We start from the raw sequence: 20014 nt of genomic DNA on the forward strand, positions 1-20014 counted from the left end.
AACTTTACCCATATCATTCAGAGCTTCCTCCTTTATTGCTAACTTGATCACCTAGGTAATGGAAACTATCTACTTCTTCTAAGGACACCCCTGGACATTTCAGGGTATCTGTTTCCTTTACATTCTTAATATTTATTGTACCTACGCATCTGCCACACACAAAAACTAGTTTCTCTGTTAACCTTCCTGTAATACTGCTGCACCTCTTATGTGTCCATAGCTTGCACTGACTACGCTATATGAAGTTTCTACCAAAACCTTTTCTACATATGGAGCAGGGCCCCTTCTCCCTGAAGGCATTAGTGTTTTATCTGTTTTCCTACTTACTAGGATTTTAGTCATTCCTAAATTAACTCTAAGGCCCTTTTATTCCAGAATTTGCTACCACACCTGAAATTTTTTCTCTAATGCTGGTTGTGATTAAGCAATAAGATCAAGGTCATCAGCATAGAGGAGGTTTCATGAGCAACACGTCTTAAATTCCTCTGTTATGTCCTGGAGGATTATGATGAACAAGGGGAGTCTGAGAACCGATCCTTGGCGAACTTTCACATGTACATTGAATTCACTGTTATACTCCTTGCCAACCTTCACCTTACAATCAGCATCTCTGTACCTGGTTTCTACAGCTCTCACGAACCACTCATTTATCCCTAGTCTTCTGCATTGCCCACCAGATAAGGGAACAGGGGAGCCCCTCAAAGGCTTTCTCCATGTCAATGAAAGCAAAGTACAGAGAATTGTTTTGGGCTAAGTAATTCTCCTGCAGTAAAAAAGTAAAAGTAATTACCCGATCAACGACGGGTATTACTGCTAGTGTATATATATATATATATATATATATATATATATATATATATATATATATATATATATATTTATATATATATACAAATATATAACTTCATCATATTTTTTTCAATTGGCACAAGTGCTATCCGAAGGACACTTAACTTTAGAGTCAGATTTAAAACCTTCAACCAAATAAAAAATAAAACAGTGTGTCTGTCTGTGTCTGTGTCTGAGTCTGTATATGCATGTATATATATATATATATATATATATAACAAAAGAGGGGTGTATTTCCAAGCAGGAAAAAAATATTCGATAATTTGTTGCTGTAAATGCATCTAAACTTGAAAAACTTGTAATTGTTTAAAAATGAATTTATTAATATATATATTCTAAAGTAGTTTCAACAATATTTTCTGTTTGGCAATGGTAAAAATTATGAATTCGAAGAACATGTTTAAAAGTTTCAATGTTCACAAGTTCAAATGTTCACAACAGTCAATATTATAAAAACTGTTGCTCAACTTGTTTAAATGTACAAAATTCAATAGTGATAGTAGTGGTTGACAAGAAATGAATATCATCAAATGTTATCTCTAACGATAAGTCTACGACAACCTCCTAAGCAGACCGAGTGCAGATATGAATAGCATATAGGAACCGGTATTATTATTATTATTATTATTATTATTAATAATAATAATAATAATAATAATAATAATAATAATAATAATAATAGGGAGAAAAAGAAGAAGAACAACAACAACAACAACTACAACAACAACTACAACTACTACTACTACATCGAATTAGGTACATTATTTACATTATTTACAATTGACGGATTTCCCAAGACACCTGATGAAGGCTGTAGGTATATCAGCCGAAACGTTGTGATAACAACAAACAAGATGAGGACAAATATCTGTCAATTGTAAATAATGTAAATAATGAATATGCTGTACTGTTTAGCATTCACGCCGGAAGCTCCAATACGAATATTTCGGAGTGTTTGAGTGTCAATCTGAGGAGAGTGCAGAGAATGCAAGAAGAGTTGGATGGGTCTGATGGTAATTATGAAGGTACGGCAGCTCGGAAAACACACTCTGATCGTTCTGAAAAGAACTCAACAGGGAGGCCTACATCAAATGCCTGCAGGAGGTAGTGCTACCCTGGGTCAAGAAGCTGGCTGCTGGAACACACTATGCCTGGCAACAGGCTTCTGCACCATTCCACACAAGCAGGAGAACCACAGTCATTGCTGTCAGACAATTTCTGTGACCGCATCACCCCTAACATCTGACCACCTAACTCTCCAGACTGTGTCCCTCTTGATTATTATGTGTGGGGCACATAATAATCGAGGGAGCAACAAAACTTCTTGTAACACCAAAGATAAACTGAAGGCATGGATTATAGCAGCATTCCCAACTTTAAACAAGGAGACCGTCCAGAAGAGTTACAAGAGATTCCGAAGTCGTCTGAAAGCCATGGTTGAAACCAATGGCGATTTTAGTGAATGAATTTACTCTATAGTATTTCAAGATATTTTTATTTAATTTTGGTAAATATATCTGTTAAAATGAGATGTCAGTGTTATTTTCATTTTTGCGTAACTTAGACGACATTTCATTCACCGCACTCTGTATGTATATATATGCAGATATATACATGTGTGTGTGTCTATATATATATATATATATATATATATATATGTATATATAATGTGTGTGTGCATATATATATACATATATATATATATACATATATGTATATATATCTACACACATATGCATATCTGCATATACATACATACATATATATATATATATATATATATATATATATATATATATATATATATATATATATATATATATATATATATATATATATATATATATATATATAAACAAATAGTAAATGAGTATATGCATATATACGTACAGGTATGTGCATACCGACATCCACCTGTATGTATAGGTGCATATCTGGGTACAGGACATTGCAAACAAAATCGTAGACGAGAAAACACACAAGCCACATAGAGGACATTCTTCTTCATCAGCTACCCCCGTTTTAACAGCGGCGTTTCGAAGAGCTGGGCAGGACGCATCGTTAAAACGGCTCTTCCCATGGACCGCAAATTAAATTTGTATACACAAATTAAATCTTGCCATGGAGGAATGTAGTGGCGGACAAAAAAACAAGACAGGAAAACAAACAGAAAAGGCTTTACGGCCAGTCGGGAAAAATTATGTGTGTATGAACGCTGTGAGGCACGAACTTGAAAGTAGGGACGAAGTAGTTCGCGTGTTTGCTCGGCGATAGCCAAGGAAGAAAAGGATTATTGACCGGAAGCATGTGACCATGCCGGTGTAAGGGGAAGAGAGAGAGAGAGTGGTAGAGGGAGAAACAAAGGGAGGAAGTAGAAGAATAGGTGAGCAACGAGAGGAAAAGAGAAAGAGAGGAAGTACGAGGGGGGAAAAAGAGATACGTAGTAGTAACAGAGGAAGAACGAGAGGGGTAAAGCGAGATACGTAGTAGTAAAGAGGAAGAACGAGAGGGGGAAAAATGATAGAGGAAGAGAAAGAGAAAGAGATAGAGTAGCGTCGGAAAATATAAAGTTACGAAAACTACTTACAAATTGGTGACGCTGCGTTCAGTCATGTAAAAACAAATAGTAAATGAGTATATGCATATATATATATACACACAAACAAAAAAACACATACACTCACACAAAGAAATTAATACATTCTGAGCACTGCACACGTTCATGTAGTGCAACATTCTTACTATAACTTTCTTAAACACACACACATACATACACACATACATACCCACACATACATACACGCACACACACACACACACAGTTGCACACATACACTCTTTCTCTCTCATACAACACCCAATCACAAACGCTAGTATTTCACTCACATTCCTCCCCCTCTCCCTCATACCACGACTTACACTCCTACAGGCACTCTCACTTGCACATCTGATACATATATTACGTATGTATGAGTGGAGATAGACATTCTTGCAAGCAGAGGTAGACACATTTAGAAATTGCTTGAAGCAGACGACACTTTTGTTCTGATAGGTTTGTTCACCATGGACTACGAAGAAGTGATTGGAACAATTGGAGGATGTGGACTTTATCAGAAACTGATGTTAAGTTTCCTGTTCGCTTCAACCATTATGGATGGCTTACAAATTGGAAGCATGATATTTATTGTACCTGACTTAGATTACAGGTAAGTTTATAATAATGATTTCTTCATATTATTTATTCGAGGTGGGTGGTTGAAATGGTGGTGCTTCAAAACAAAAATTCCTTGAAACAATTTTTTCCTTTGTTGCTTGTGGTTAAAAACCTTTCTTACTCCTCCACCACCATCATGGGTGTAAACTTTACACTTGATTTTATCGACCTATTCAGTTTATCCCTGCATATTCTCGGCCCATAATTCCTGGAAGGGTCATTGGGGTAAAGTCCTCAGGTACCTCACCCATGCGGTCCTATCAGAAGCAACTTCCTGAATCTCTTTCCCACACACCTAGTTATAGACTTGAAGAGGGAGGTTCAACAAGGAGATTCCCCTATAATTGGAGCCCTCTCTTTTGTCTCCCTTTTTAAAAACCCCTTCAGACATCAATAAATAAAATACTAAGGATGTAGTGTCATTGATTTAATCAAGGGTACCCTCATCCCTCACTCCAGAATTCCTGATTTTTATATTTCTATCTTTTACTTGTTTCAATCATTGGACTGCAGCCATTGGCTTTCAACCTTCTAGGGCCAAGTACAGGGATTTGAGACTTTCAACCATACCCATCCCCTAATCCCCAAATTTATGTGCCTTTTGTTAGAAACGATTATTATTTGGTTTGTGGATTCGCAGAATTGTTAGGGAACTGGACAAAATGACTTGTGGTATTTAGTTACAATTGTTTACATTCTGAGTTCAAATGCCATCAAAGTTACTTTTGCTTTTCACCCTTTATGGGGACCCTACCGCTTCATTTGGCAGGGACACAGCCCAACTTTCAATGACTAAAAATACAACCTTCCTCCTGAATGGGTTACCAGTCTACCTCAGGGATAACCTCTCCCACCAATTTATTACTGGTACTTATATTCAGCTGAGTAAACTGGAGCAACACGAAAGGAAACATTTTACACAAAACCATAATGTGCTCACTGGTCTAGGTAGTGAAACCACGACCTTGCAGTTTACAACACATTAACCATTAGCTTGTGTCAGAAAAAATTCCTTATAGTACTTCTGGTTCTTTACATTATGGGTTCAAATCCCACAGTAATCTACGTTGTCTTTCACTCTTCAGGGGTCAACAATCGCTCTAGGGCTGATAATATAAAAGTACCATTCAAATATTATGGTTGATGTAATTGACAGTGCCCCGCCCCTCAAAATTGCCGGCCTTGTACCACAATTAGAAACGACTAAGGATGGTCATCTGAAAGAGTGGTTGACCTTTTAGCATTTAAATCAGCCATATCCAGCCCAAATATCCAGCCTGGTTTATGTTCAAACTGGTCAGATCTGACTTCTCACACCTGCCTTACAATGTCATTCAAGGCATATATAATCAGCAGGCATAGCTGACTGGTAAGAAGATTGTTTCCCAACCACAAAGTTCTGGGTTCAGTCCCACTGCACATTGAGCAAATGGCTTCTGTTATAGCCTTAGGCCGATCAAAACCTTGTCAGGGGATTTCGAAATTGAAAAAAGTTTATTGTGTGTGTGTGTGTGTGTGTGTGTGTGTGTGTGTGTGTGTGTGTGTGTGTGTGTGTGTGTATTTGATATATATATATATATATATAATATTATATATATATATATATATATATATATATATATATATATATATATATATATATATATATATATATATATATATATATATATATATATATATATATATATATATATATATATATATATATTGATATATATTTATATATGTGCATGTCTTTGTGTCTGTGCTTGTACCCCACCACTGCTACAGAACTGGTGTTTGTATTGTAGCAGAAATATTTACTCACTATATCCAATGTCAGGATTGGCTAGAATAAGGAAATTCTGACTAATTGGACGCCACTTAGAGCTGACCTCCTGCAGAGATTCTAGCTTCTGGAGCTGGCTCTCAGGGCGATTTTTGGCTAATAAAGCACCACATTTCAAGCACCTAAGGCAGAGCTGTTAGAAAGAGCACACATATTGTGCTCAAAGCTGTCCCACAGAGTGCTGGGAGAACACACACAGAGAACACTGAAGGAATAGCCTAGCTGAAGAGATGACCTGTTCACTTCACCGCTGATCGATTACTGAATTTCCTTGTCTGTCTCCACAGTCACACAAAGATAAACATCTGAACTCTCCACAATTTAGTCGTTCGTCATAACAATATGTTTCTTTATAAACGAGGAAAAATTGAAAATTGAAGATTTCTCAACCAGGTTTCTGTCTTTATCATTACTCTATCTTCAACTTAGCGGTTCAGCAAATGGAACTGATAAAATAAGTACCAGGCTTAAAAGAAAAGAATGTAAATACCAGGATTGGTTCCTTCCACTAAAAATTTACAAGGTGGTGCCCCAGTATGACCACCATCTGATAAGTGAAAGAAGTAAAAAATAAAAGAGAAATCATATCAATGAAATCTGGAAGCTACATGATAATCCCAGGATTAATCCAAAGCAATATGAAAAAATCTGGAAGCTACAGGATAATCCCAGGATTTATTCAAAGCAATGTGAATAAATCTGCATTAGATTTGAAAGAGTAATGTGAACGCTAAAGAGTTCAGAGAAGGTGCCTTTCTGTACTTCTTTTAGCTGTTTATGTCCTGAGATCAAATTCCACTGAAGTCGACTTTACCTCTCATCCCTCCAGGGTCAATAAAATAAAGCCCCGCACAAGTATTTGGGTCAATGGAATCGACCAGTCCCCCTGCCCCTCTGCCTAAATTAGCAATTAGTATTATTATTATTATTATTATTATTATTATTATTGTTATTATTATTATTATTATTATTATTATTATTATTATTATTATTATTAAAGTGTGGGAAATTGGCGATTATTAATTTTACAAGAGTGAAGTGACCGAAAATAAGGAAATCGTTTTGAGAATTTGGTGTCCATAATAGCAACATGGGGGTTCACAGGTGAAGCAGCAAAGACAACGTGAAAACATGCTTTTCAATGTGAATTACAAATTCAGCAATGAGATGTACCCTATACACCCGATATACACGGAAGAAAAATTTAAGACGAGACAACATCATAAAACACTTGCTTAATCAACTGCCAATAAGGTTTACAATAATTTGCTATGGTAACATTACTAAAATAGAAACAGACTCCAAGAACATTGGGTTTTTATATAATTTGGCCAGGAACGCAGGTACAGTTGGGTACATGAAAATTTGGTATGAAATCTGGAAGAAGGGTGAAGTACTAAGTACTCTGCCCCCACCCTAGGGGGACTAAAATTTAGTATTTAGCATTTCTTTTTTTTTTTTTCTATAAACTTAAATTTATTCATACATTACTAATTTATGACTTTCCAATATCTTCTAACTTGGTGCACATACATTCATTGCCTAATGTCTCCACTGTCTCCTTTTTATATTTTTTCTCGCATATTTTGTGACACTTTTATATGCATCTAATTTTTATGGATGAATGGATTTTCATTGTAGTAATAGAGAAAGTATTATCATTGCTTTTACTGGATTTGAATTTAAGCCATTCGTTTTCATTTTTTTAATAATGGATTACAATTTTATTAACAACATATTTTTATTAGAAGAAAAGAAGGAAAACTGCATTAAAAGCGTAAGATTATATTATCAAGGTAAAAAAAATCTCATAACTACTTCACTAAGGAAAAAAAAGGTGGTGGAAGATTAAGCAGCAGAAGATTGGGGTGGGGAGTAATGGATTGTAAACCTCCAACCAAATGGCATTTTTACTTACACCTCACAGATATTATTGCAAAGGCATTGCTGTGGAGAATGGCCATTGACCGTCACTGCAATAGCCACCCTACCTTGCAGGGTTCATTTATCAGATGGGCCATAGTTATCCTGATTTTGCTGAGGAAATCTGTAGTATGGGATCCTAAGGAATTCAATTAATGAGTAATGTGTTAAACTTCTGTTTCGAGTCGCTTCGGCTGCAGAGTTTCCTTTTTTGTACTCATAAAGCATTATGTGCCGCAAATGCTCTTTGGATACTTCCATGTTAGAAAGGGTTTTAATCAAAGAAATTTTAATTCTATTATTCTGTAAAATAATATTTAATTAGTTTAAATGTACACAAATGCATTAAAATAATTTTTAATTCCATTAGACATTCTTAAATACTGTTAAATTTCATTCAATTTTTAAAAAGGTAAAATCGGACAGAACTTATGGGATGACCTGATATATATATACGTATATATAAGTCATGAATGACAAAGAAATAGTTTCATGAAAATATATTTAACAATAAGAAAATTCTGATATCATAAGTTGTTTCATAACTTTAAAAAAAATGAAAATAATTTGCATAATTATATTTGATAATGCTTAAACTCTCCATTATTTTCGAGGAATTTTTTGTATTTTTCATTAATGCAGACATGTAAGTGGTAATTTATTTATTATTAAATATAATGATATAAATTATTTACATGTTTTTAAGTTATGAAACAACTCATCGTGATATATGAATTTTCTTATGATTAAATGAATTTCTTCAAACTATTTCTCTGTCATTTTTGATTTTATACATTCTTTATCGTTTTCTCTTGCATCGTAAAAATGTTTTGTAGAATGACATATTAAAGAGATTTTTTAATGAGCACTACCGGATTACTTGAATCCATATACTGTGACTCATATATATATATATATATATATATATATATATATATATATATATATATGTATGTATGCATATATATTGTGCCTGGAGAGAATCACTCTATTTTAGTGCATTATTATTTAACAATGAATAATAGGGCACTAAAAGAGAATGACTTTCCTCAGACACAATACAATATGCTTCAACACACAACTTCACATAAAGAATGTTGCAAACCAAATACAAAAACATACATACATACATACATACATACATACATATATATATATATATATATATATATATATATATATATATATATATATATATATATATATAATAAAGGAGTTACGACGCAAAAACGTATATATTCAAATGAACATATTTATCTTCTTCAATATATATTTCAGTATAAAGAATTCATTAAGAGACTTAATAAATCAAAATTTCTTTACACAACATTCAGGAATAAATATAACATCAGAAAAAATACATTCGGTTTAAAAACACAAACCTTTCATGGCGAAAAAATTTCACAATTACAAAAAAACGAACAAAATTTTTAAAGGTTTAGCAAAAAGAACGCTATTACCTACATACAGGCATCCGCGTGTGCGCTCGTACACACACGCACACACGTGCACGCTCACATGCATATGTATGCATACACAAACAAGCAAAGTTCACAAGTCATAAACACATACACACACACACACACACACATACACACACACACACACACACACACACACACACATATACACATATATATATACATATATAAATATAAAAATATGTTAAAAAACTCATTTTAAAATATATTTAAAAAAACTCATTTCAATATATATATATATATATATATATATATATATATATATATATATATATATATACATATATATATATATGCTAGTCACTACTACCCCATGACCCAAAATTACTGGCCTCCACCGAACTCAAGAACAACACAAAATAACATCAGATCAAGAAACATCCCACATACTAGAGTTGCACACATCACTAACCAAAACACCCATAGACACCCACACACATATAACAATCTAAGGCAACAATACTACCATTCCCCCGAACCAATCCCATATAACCTAACAGACAGCTCATGCAAACAAAATTACAAACAACATTTTTTAGCCCCAGGCCAGAGACACCAGGACACAGGCTGGAATCTAGTAATCAGAAAAAACCGAAGATAATCAATCTCTCAACCAAACCTCTTTCAAGCATAAAAATAGACATCCTCTCAAAAGGGCTAAAATTCACCCCAACTCCACGCAGAGCCAACCAAAATGAAGTGAAGGACAGTATAACAGAATTCTGTAGAAAATTAAGACTCACAGAGGCATTTACCAATCACAACACTGAAGATGACTCACTAGTCAAAAACAAAAGTGAGCACATCCCACACAAAGGTAGAAATAAAAATCTAGATGAATTCTGCAACCACATCGAGAACTTCCCTTACCACACCATGCATAAACAGACAGTAAACTCAAACTTTAACACTACACAATGGAAGGAACTAATAGAACTCCAAAATGATGAAGATATTATGATTAAGGAAGCAGATAAAGGAAGTGCAGTTGTAATAATGGACACATTATACTATAAAAACCTAATAATCTCCATGCTGGATGACAACCAACACTATGAAAAAGTCACAAACTACACCCCACAAAAAATAATGAAAACCCTGTCCTCACTAATTAAAACACATGGAAATGAACTGACAACCAAGGAGATTGATTTTCTAACAAACTTCAAATGCAAGCCCAGCCTTTTCTATGGTCTGCCAAAAATACACAAAAGCCAGATCATAAATGAAACCATCAAAAAATCACCAAAGACATACATACATACACCAAACCCGGGGGATCTAAAACTGCGACCCATCATAGCTGGCCCAGCCTGTGAAACACACAGACTAAGTCTATTTATGGACATCCTCCTAAAACCCTTCCTTAAACACATAAATAGCTATATCAGAGATGACTTGGATATGCTAAATCACCTCCCAAAGGAAGTCAAGGAAGAAACAATCATGGTCTCATTTGACGTGATTAATTTATACACCAGTATACCTCATAATTATGGACTTGAGGCAATTCAATTCTGGCTGGATCAATTCCCGAAAGAAATCCCAAACAGGATCAGTAAAGAATTCATTACTAAATCGGTTGAATTCATCTTACGAAACAACCACTTCATGTTTGACAATACTTTCTACCGACAAAAATCCGGAATTGCTATGGGCACTAGGGCAGCTCCAGTCATTGCGAACCAAACAATGGGTTACTTGGAAATAATAATATACCAGGAATCTTTATCCACCTTTGGAAACACCCTTTCCCAACACATAAAAGAACATTGGAAAAGGTTCCTGGACGACTGTTTCATACTCTGGAATGAAAACACAGATGAACTCTTGAAATTCAAAAGTCTATTGAACAGTGTCAACCCAAACATACAGTTCACAATGGAGTACAACCAAAAGGAGCTCTCATTCTTGAATATACTAATTAAAAAAGTAAACCTAAAAATAGAAACGGACATATTTTACAAAACCACAGACGCCAAACAATATCTACTATTTGATTCATGCCACCCAAGACACACCAAGACAAACATCCCCTTCAACCTTGCAAGAAGGATATGCACAATAGTGTCAGAAGAAAATACTAGACTACAGACTACAAGAACTCAAAAACACACTAATTGACAGACACTACCCAGTTCAACTCATAGAGGATGGAATCAGACGTGCATCACAAATTAACATAGAAAACTTAAGAAAAGTTAAACACAGCAACACACATTCCCCGAAAATACTGCCGTACATATCCACATACAACCCCAGAAACAAAGAAGCTTTCACCATCATCACCCAAAACATACCAATGCTACATAAGGACCCCAAATTAAAGGAAATTTTACACACACACAAAATCATCAAAAGCCACAAACAACCAAAATCACTGAAAAAGATCCTCACAAAGGCAAAATTATTTTCCGAAACAACAGATGCGAAAGTAAACAAATGTGGTCGACCAAATTGTGCAACATGCCCAAACATTCTAGAAGGTTCAGAATTCCTCTTCAAAGAGGGACACAATTTCAAAGTTAAATCTAACTTTACTTGTGCCTCAGAAAATCTTATTTATGTAATAAGATGTTCGGGCTGCCACGAGATTATAGGGTCCACAGGATTATCGCTCAGACGTAGATGCACTCTGCACCGCCAGCAGATTGCACACCCAGAATACCGAATGATACCTTTTAGTGATCATATTTAGAAATGCGCAAAACAAATGCTACCACAATTTATAATCTTTCCTTTTTATCAATGTGCCATTAAAACACCAACACAGATTAGATTAAATAAGGAAACCTTTTTCATTCAAAAATACAAACCCAAACTTAACTATTGCTAACACATTTAAATAAGGAAATTCATCACCCCACTGAGAAAAAAAAGGGAAAAAAATATAGAACAAAACCATGGTAAATTAATCAAATTCTACCACCTCCTAGATTTCGATTATCTCCCCTATACCGGAAGAAATCCATAATTACCTCCCCCTATCTAGAACTCTTCTTTCTCAGACTGGAGCGAACACGATACAATGAAGTAGAGAAATTTGAAAAGACAACACGAAACCGGTTATTTCTCAAAATACAATGTTTATATACCAAAAAGATTTTATAACATTTTCTAACATTTTTCTAACATTTTTCTGACATAATTTAAATATATACTTTAACCATGTAACACAAGCCTTCTGTAGTTTTTTCACTCCTATTATCTTTTATATATATATATATATATATATATATAAAACTGAGAATGTGCGCGTGTCTGTCTGTCTGTATGTATTCATCGCTAAAACTCGTGAACTACCCAACCGATTTCATTCAAATTTTAACTTCTTGCTTCATGCGAGCCCAGAGCAATCTCTAACACTGTTACGGTATTACGTGTCACAAGTGAAACAATGACATCTCTGTTGTAATGTGATAATAGTTTCACTATTAATACTTTCACTCTGTATATAATATATACATAGTGAAACTGTTAATAGAGAAACTATTATCTCACATTACATATATACATGCATATATATATATATATATATATATATATATATATATATGGTGGTTGTCTACTCCTTAAACAGAGTTTGACCACCTCCTGCACCTACACCTTAGCCCTTTCATGGCGTCTGATGTGGCTTTTTAAACCAGACAGTGTTTTGAAAAAAACACCCACACAGATTGCACCTCTGATTTGCACTACCAATACCTGCAAGTAAGTTCTGCTCATTGTGGATCCTAACATGTCTTTTAAGACCCCCATTGGATTTGCAAACCCTCTGGCACACACCACATTCAAACGTGTGCACAGACATATAATCAGAATAGCTGGGTGAGGTTTGTTTTCCATGGGTTCGCAGGTGAGATTTGAGGCCAGCCAAGGACAGACATGGTCTGTCACAGACTGTGCACACAAAAAGGTCCTTGTCATTCACCTTCTCAGTCTTCACCTTTTTCCTTAAATGTCTCTTGAGCCCTGCTTGCATCATCCTGGCCTCTTCAAATGCTTTCACTCCACTCCACACCCTTGTTCGCCATCCAACTCGATCTGAAGCGAGGACTTCAATATCTTTTGGAGCCATTCCAATTGACTTCATAGCAGTCCTTATGCCATCCTTAAACCTTTTTTTAGGTTTATGCCGATAACGTTTCCCCTCTGCAAGCTCACCATAAAACAGCTGTTTCGGCATGCGTTCATCTGCCATTCGGACAATATGGCCACACCATCTCAATTGGTTCCTCAAAATCATGGCTTTAATTGAGGGGATGCCTGCAGATGCAAGGATATCTGTGTTTGGAGTAAAAGAATTCCATTTAATTCTTAAAATATGACGAAGGCATTTTTGGTGGAATTTTTCTAACATTTTAAAATGCCTTTCATAACAGGTCCAAGTTTCACAGGAATACAATAGGGATGTTAAGACAAATGATTTGTAAAGAGCCAGCTTTGTATTGTTATTTATATGTCGCTGGCGCCAGACGCGTGACTCCTAGCCACCAAATTCTTTTGCTGCCCTTTGAATTCGCAGGTGTATTTCCGTATCAAGATTTCCATCATCTTGAACAGAGCTTCCCAGGTAGACAAATGAATTTACAACCTCAAGTAACTTTCCCTTAACAAAAATTTTAGGGAGGTTACAAACAGCACCATACGCAGGTTGATACATCACAACTGTTTTTTTTCAGATTGATGGTCAGGCCAAAATCATCACAAGCTGCATCAAATGCAGATACAAGGGATTGCAGACCCGATTCAGAATGACTAACCAGATCGCAATCGTCAGCATACAAAATTTCCCTAATAAGTGAAGTAAAAACCTTCGTTTTAAACTTCAGTCGGGTCAAATTAAAAACATTCCCCGTTGTTCGATATTTTATGTAGATACCCTCCTCAGAGTTTTGAAAGGAATGTGACACCACAACGGCAAAGTATATTGCAAAGAGGGTGGGTGCATCAAGGTCTCCCTGCTTTACTCCATTTTCCACAGCAAAAGATTCAGAAAGCCTACCACCAAAATTAACCCTAGCTCTCATATCCTGATGCAAAGCCTTGACCATGTTTATAAACTTTTCTGGGCAACCAATTTTCCCCAGAATTAGCCACAGAGCACTTCGATTAACAGTATCGAATGCTTTGCTCAAATCAACAAAGCAATGGTACAGAGCAAGATTTTGTTCAATGCACTTCTCCTGTAATTGTCTGACAGTAAAGATACAATCAGCTGTGCCCCTGGAGGAACGAAAACCACACTGAGACTCAGACACTATACTTGGAACTATAAAGGTATTTAAACGTTCTAACAAAATGCAGGCGAGCACCTTTCCAATCACAGACAAAAGGGAAATCCCACGAAAATTACCACACAGATCCTTTGGCCCCGATTTATATAAGGAGACAAGAATGGCATCAATCCAGTCTTGAGGCACTTTCTCACTTCTCCAACAGTGACAAATTAAAATATTTAAGAGTTCCATCATTTTGTCACCCCCATATTTCAAGACTTCTGCACAGATTCCATCAGATCCTGGAGACTTGTTGTTATTCAGCTTATTCATAGCTAAATAAATGTCATTTAGAGTTGGTTCAGATGCCATCTCTTCTATGACTGGAAGTTGTTCAATTTTTTCTATCGTCCTCATATTAACGGATGATGGTCTATTCAAAAGTGCAGAGAAATGTTCTACCCAACGCTTATGAATAGAAGCGGTGTCAGTCAGAAGAAAACATCCATCTTCTGTTCTCACTGGAGCTACTGAAGAAGATTTTGGACCATATACCTCCCTAACATAAGAATACAAACAACTGGCATCATTTCTATCAGCTGCTTCTTGTGCCCCTTTTGCCCTATCATTCCACCATTCCTGTTTAATTTTCCTTAGAGCAGTTTGCACCCTCCTTTTCAGCTTTCTGTAAGTTTCATTTGAGTTGGGATTCAATGACTGAGAGAGCAGTGTATTGCCTAAGTTTTGTTTTTCTAAAAGTAGATCATGAATTTCTGCTGATCTATCTGAGAACCAATCTCTGGATTTATGAGATTTAAATCCCACTGACGAACTTGCAGCCTGAAATACTTTTGTTTTGAAATCTTCCCATAAATTGTTTGGGTCAAGATTAATACTTTCTATAGCGTCGTGGAATCTTTGCAAGTTGCTTGATAATTTAAAGTTTGCAACGTTTAACTTTTTGGGTATCTTAGGACCAGACTGTCGGTTTTTAGGTTTTATCGAAAAATCTATTTTGCCACGCAGTAGATGATGGTCAGTCCAGCTCTCTGCCCCTCTCATGACCCGAACGCTAGAAACGTCTTTCATATCACATTTCCTAATCAAAATATAATCTATGAGATGCCAGTGCTTAGATCTTGGGTGCATCCAGGTGGCTTTATATTTATTTTTCTGCTTAAACAGAGTGTTGGTGACAACCAGATCATTCTCAGTACAAAACGTCAAAAGAGCTACTCCATTTCTATTGCATTTTCCAATCCCATGTCGACCTAAAACAGGCCATGAAACATAGTCCCTTCCAACTCTTGCATTGAAATCTCCCAAAATGACCAGCTTGTCAGAAATTGGTACTTTCCTCAATAATCTTGTTAGATTGTCATAAAACTGTCCCACAGTTTCCTCAGAATGGGACATTGTTGGTGCATAAATACTGACAACGGTAAGAAACCTACCTTTTGTCAGTTTGATACGGCATGACATGATCCGGTCAGATATACCACTTGGAAGCTCTGCAATGGAGGACACTAATGTATTCTTGAGAGCAAACCCAACACCAGATTCTCTACGCTGACCCTTAGGTAGGCCTTTCCAGAAGATAGTATATCCATAAGCAGATTCCATTACTTGACCCTCACCAGAGAGACGAGTTTCAGAGAGAGCAACTATATCAAGGGAATATTTCTTTAGCTCACATGCAATAAGTGCAGTACGCCTTTCTGGCCTCTTCGTGAAATTATCATCAAGAAGTGTGCGCACATTCCAACAGCCAAAATTCAAACGATGTTTATTTTTACTTTTTCTTGAGGACTGTTTGACCACAGTGGCAGGATGACGACCGGGTCCAGCCTGTGATACACAGGGACACCTGCCGGGCCAGACCTGTTCCCCTGATGTTCCCAAGCCTTTTTTGCCATTTACTGAATTTGTTTCAGACATTTTAAAATAAGTTACAGGTGCATTTTTAGGTTTCTGCCAACCAACCAATTGAATGATTTTACTAAGATTTGGAGTACAGGAAGTACCTGTGCAGATGAATAATTTTTAGTGGGTGTAGCTTGCACTGCACTACCCCCACTTATTAGCCCAAGAAGACTTTCACCGGTGTGACAAGAGAATTGACAAAACCAGGAATTTCCAAGGCCTCAGGTTTTATTTCGGAGATTTCCTTCTCCTAGGTAGATTACCAACCAAGGTTAAAGAGCTTCTACCTGCCCATGAGGTAAGCCATCCCATTCCAGACACCTAACCGACACTCAGACACTCTGTAAAGTGAACAAATATCACTCCGGTGACCGATGTGGAGCAGCTCATCAAAAAAAAAAAATAAATAAATAAATAAATAAATAAATTAAAAAATTAAAAAATAAAAATAAATAAAAAAATAAAAAAATATATATATATATAAATAAAATATAAAAGATAAAAAATAGTATATATATAAAATTAAGATTATTCATATATACATATTTACAGACATTCGCACACATATACACACCCATACATATATATATATATATATACATATTTACAGACATTTTGTTGGATGGTCGTTGACTGTTCAGGAGTTCATCCGCCCTTTGACAGGTCTTATTTTTCGTCCTGCAGGGTGTCCAACAACACCCTCCTCACCAAGCAAGCCTGGTGGGGTTGCCAGTTTAGTCGCCGACGACCCGACCATGCAACAGGTTGTACTGGATTACATGTTACCAGTAGCACTGAAGAGCGACCTGACATAATATATATATATATACATACATACACATATATATGCATGTATATATTTGCATATATACCTGTACCTATTTTTGTATGGATATATATCCATATATGTATAGATTATATGTATATATGTATATATATATATACATATATATATATATATATATATATATATATATATATATATATATATATATATATATATATATATATATGTGTGTGTGTGTGTGTGTGTGTGTGTGTAGATATACATGTATGTATATATATATATATATATATATATATATATATATATATATATATATATATATATGTTAAATTCAAATTACGATGAACGTAAACAAACAAACGAAGTTTGCTTTTAGAGGCGTTGAGATGTCTTAGAAAGTTACAGAAGTAATTTTAAATTCGTAAACGCAGTATAATGCTAATAATATAACCTGAACAGGATAAACTGCCCCTATTTTGCAGAAGAAAGTGTGGGCGGCCAGCTATGAGACTCGAACTCACACCTCCGTGATTACGCTTCGCGGTGCTCTAGACCGATTAAGTTAAACTACCTCACTTAAAATGAAATAAATCCTGGAGTCGATTCATTTAACTATAAATTCCTCAAAGCTGTGCCCCAGCATGGCCACATTCTAATGACTGGACCAAGTAAAAGATAAAAAGTATATCTATCACATATATACACACATATACATACATATATATATATATGTACATATACATATATATATATATATATATATATATATATATATATATATATATAATTGGCATTACTACAGAAAAATAATGCCACATATATACGTACACATATACATACACACACACACACACACACACATATATATGTGTACACATAGACATGTACATCTATATATATATACATACACATATACATACATACACACATATATATATACACACAAAGATATACGCACAAATACACACACACATACACATATGCACACATATATGATGGGCTTCTTTCAGTCTCCATCTACCAAATTCACTCACAAAGCTTTGGTCAGTCATGTGGCCCTAGTAGAAGGCACTTGCACAAGGTGCTGCCAAGTGGGACTGGACCTAAGACGAAGTGGTTGAGAAGCAAGCTTTTTATCCAGATAACCAAACTTGTGTCTAAATTATAACATTTGAATACAAAGAAACAGAAAAAGAAAGTAAAAAAGTGGGGGTGGGGGGTAACGCTACAGAAGATGTAATTAAATTTAAAAGAAAAATCAAAGAAACCTATTTTGTATATTTTCCTAGGTGTGCTATTCCTGGTTACGACAACGACACGTATAAAATCCAAAGTGAAATCCATAAAGAACTGATAAACGAATATATTCCAAAGAGTGAGGATGAAGGGGAGGTGGTTTATGAAAAATGTTTGATGTATTCCAATACCACAGAAAATGGAAATCGAACAACACAGAAGTGCAGCTCTTGGGTGTATGATAAAACCAACACACGCACCTCAATCACCACTCAGGTAAGGTTATTTTGAAAGTCACTTCCCACATGTAAGCTAGAATATCTATCCTATCTACCTGCCAAGGTATTTAGATCTCCACCCACCAATTCCTCTATCTATCTATTTATCTGTCTATCTATCTATCTATCTATCTATATATATATATATATATATATATATATATATATATATATATATATATATATATATATATATATATATATATATGTATATTTATATATATATATATATATATATATATATATATATATATATATATATATATATATATATATATATATATATTGGTCTTACTACCTGTCTATCTAGCGCTGAAGCCAGTTATCTCTGGCTATCCATCTCCCTACCTATCTCCTATCTACTTTTAAATTTTCTATGTCCACAAGCTTCTTATACATCCTTAGACTTTTAAGTCTTTTATATCCACGAACCAATAAAGCCTTTAAATCCGTGATCCTTTAATCCGTGACCCTTTATATCTGTGATCCTTTATATCCCCACAACCTATTACAGAAAATTAAACCTCCTTCGACTCTGCTCCCTTTTATTCTATTCTATATCGTTTCACTTTATTTTATTTTATTTTGTTTCCCCCTCTATATTGAATCTTATCCTGTCTTATTTTATTTTATTTCTTCTCATCTTCTTCTCTGCCAATTCTACGAACAGCATTACCCTGTTATCATACTGAAATATATGAGTGTATAAATAGAAGTATATATGTGTGTGTGTGTGTTTACATACATACTTACATGTATGTATGGATGTATGTTAATGCAGTACAATCGTTTCATGCGACTCCATTTATTTAAACAATGTGAACATTACATCAAATGTAAATTGCAGAGCAAATGTAAATGGAGTCGCATGAAACGATCGTACTGCATTAACTTTGGATATCCTTGTTGCTTATTTTGATGTTAATCACCTTATTTTGAAATTGTATGGATAATACCATACTTAATTCTGGTGCCTAAACTGAAATACCATATTCACCTTGAATATATATATATATATATATATATATATATATATATATATATATATATATATATATATATATATATATATATATATATATATTCGGCATGTTTTAATTTATGAGTTCAATAAAGGCAACAACGCAACGTTGTCGCAAGAAGAGTGAGCAGGATGCCCGTCAACCTCCACCACTGACGAGAAGAATCAGCACACTCGGGAGAAGGTACGGGTGAACCGGTTCACCGTTACCATCTTTCGGGTCACTGCTCTTTGTTCTTCTTTGATGCACATGGC

The 20014-nt window shown here is 35.0% G+C and overlaps 1 protein-coding gene across 2 annotated transcripts in view; it reads left to right on the top strand.

The window, feature by feature from the left end:
• Positions 1-3773: 3773 nt before the first annotated feature.
• The window catches only part of LOC106884075 (organic cation transporter protein), a 69150-nt gene continuing 52909 nt past the window's right edge, over positions 3774-20014 (top strand). The window contains exons 1-2 of one of the 2 annotated variants that reach the window (XM_089358492.1): positions 3774-4055; positions 18514-18736. In XM_089358492.1, coding sequence (XP_089214618.1) covers positions 3913-4055; positions 18514-18736 — 366 coding nt within the window. In that variant the 5' untranslated portion in view covers positions 3774-3912. The remainder of the gene's footprint in view (positions 4056-18513; positions 18737-20014) is intronic. The other variant, XM_014935293.3, reaches the window with a different exon arrangement.

Source organism: Octopus bimaculoides, chromosome 10 (assembly GCF_046866305.1).
Source record: "Octopus bimaculoides isolate indiv1 chromosome 10, ASM4686630v1, whole genome shotgun sequence".
Taxonomy (NCBI): domain Eukaryota; kingdom Metazoa; phylum Mollusca; class Cephalopoda; order Octopoda; family Octopodidae; genus Octopus; species Octopus bimaculoides.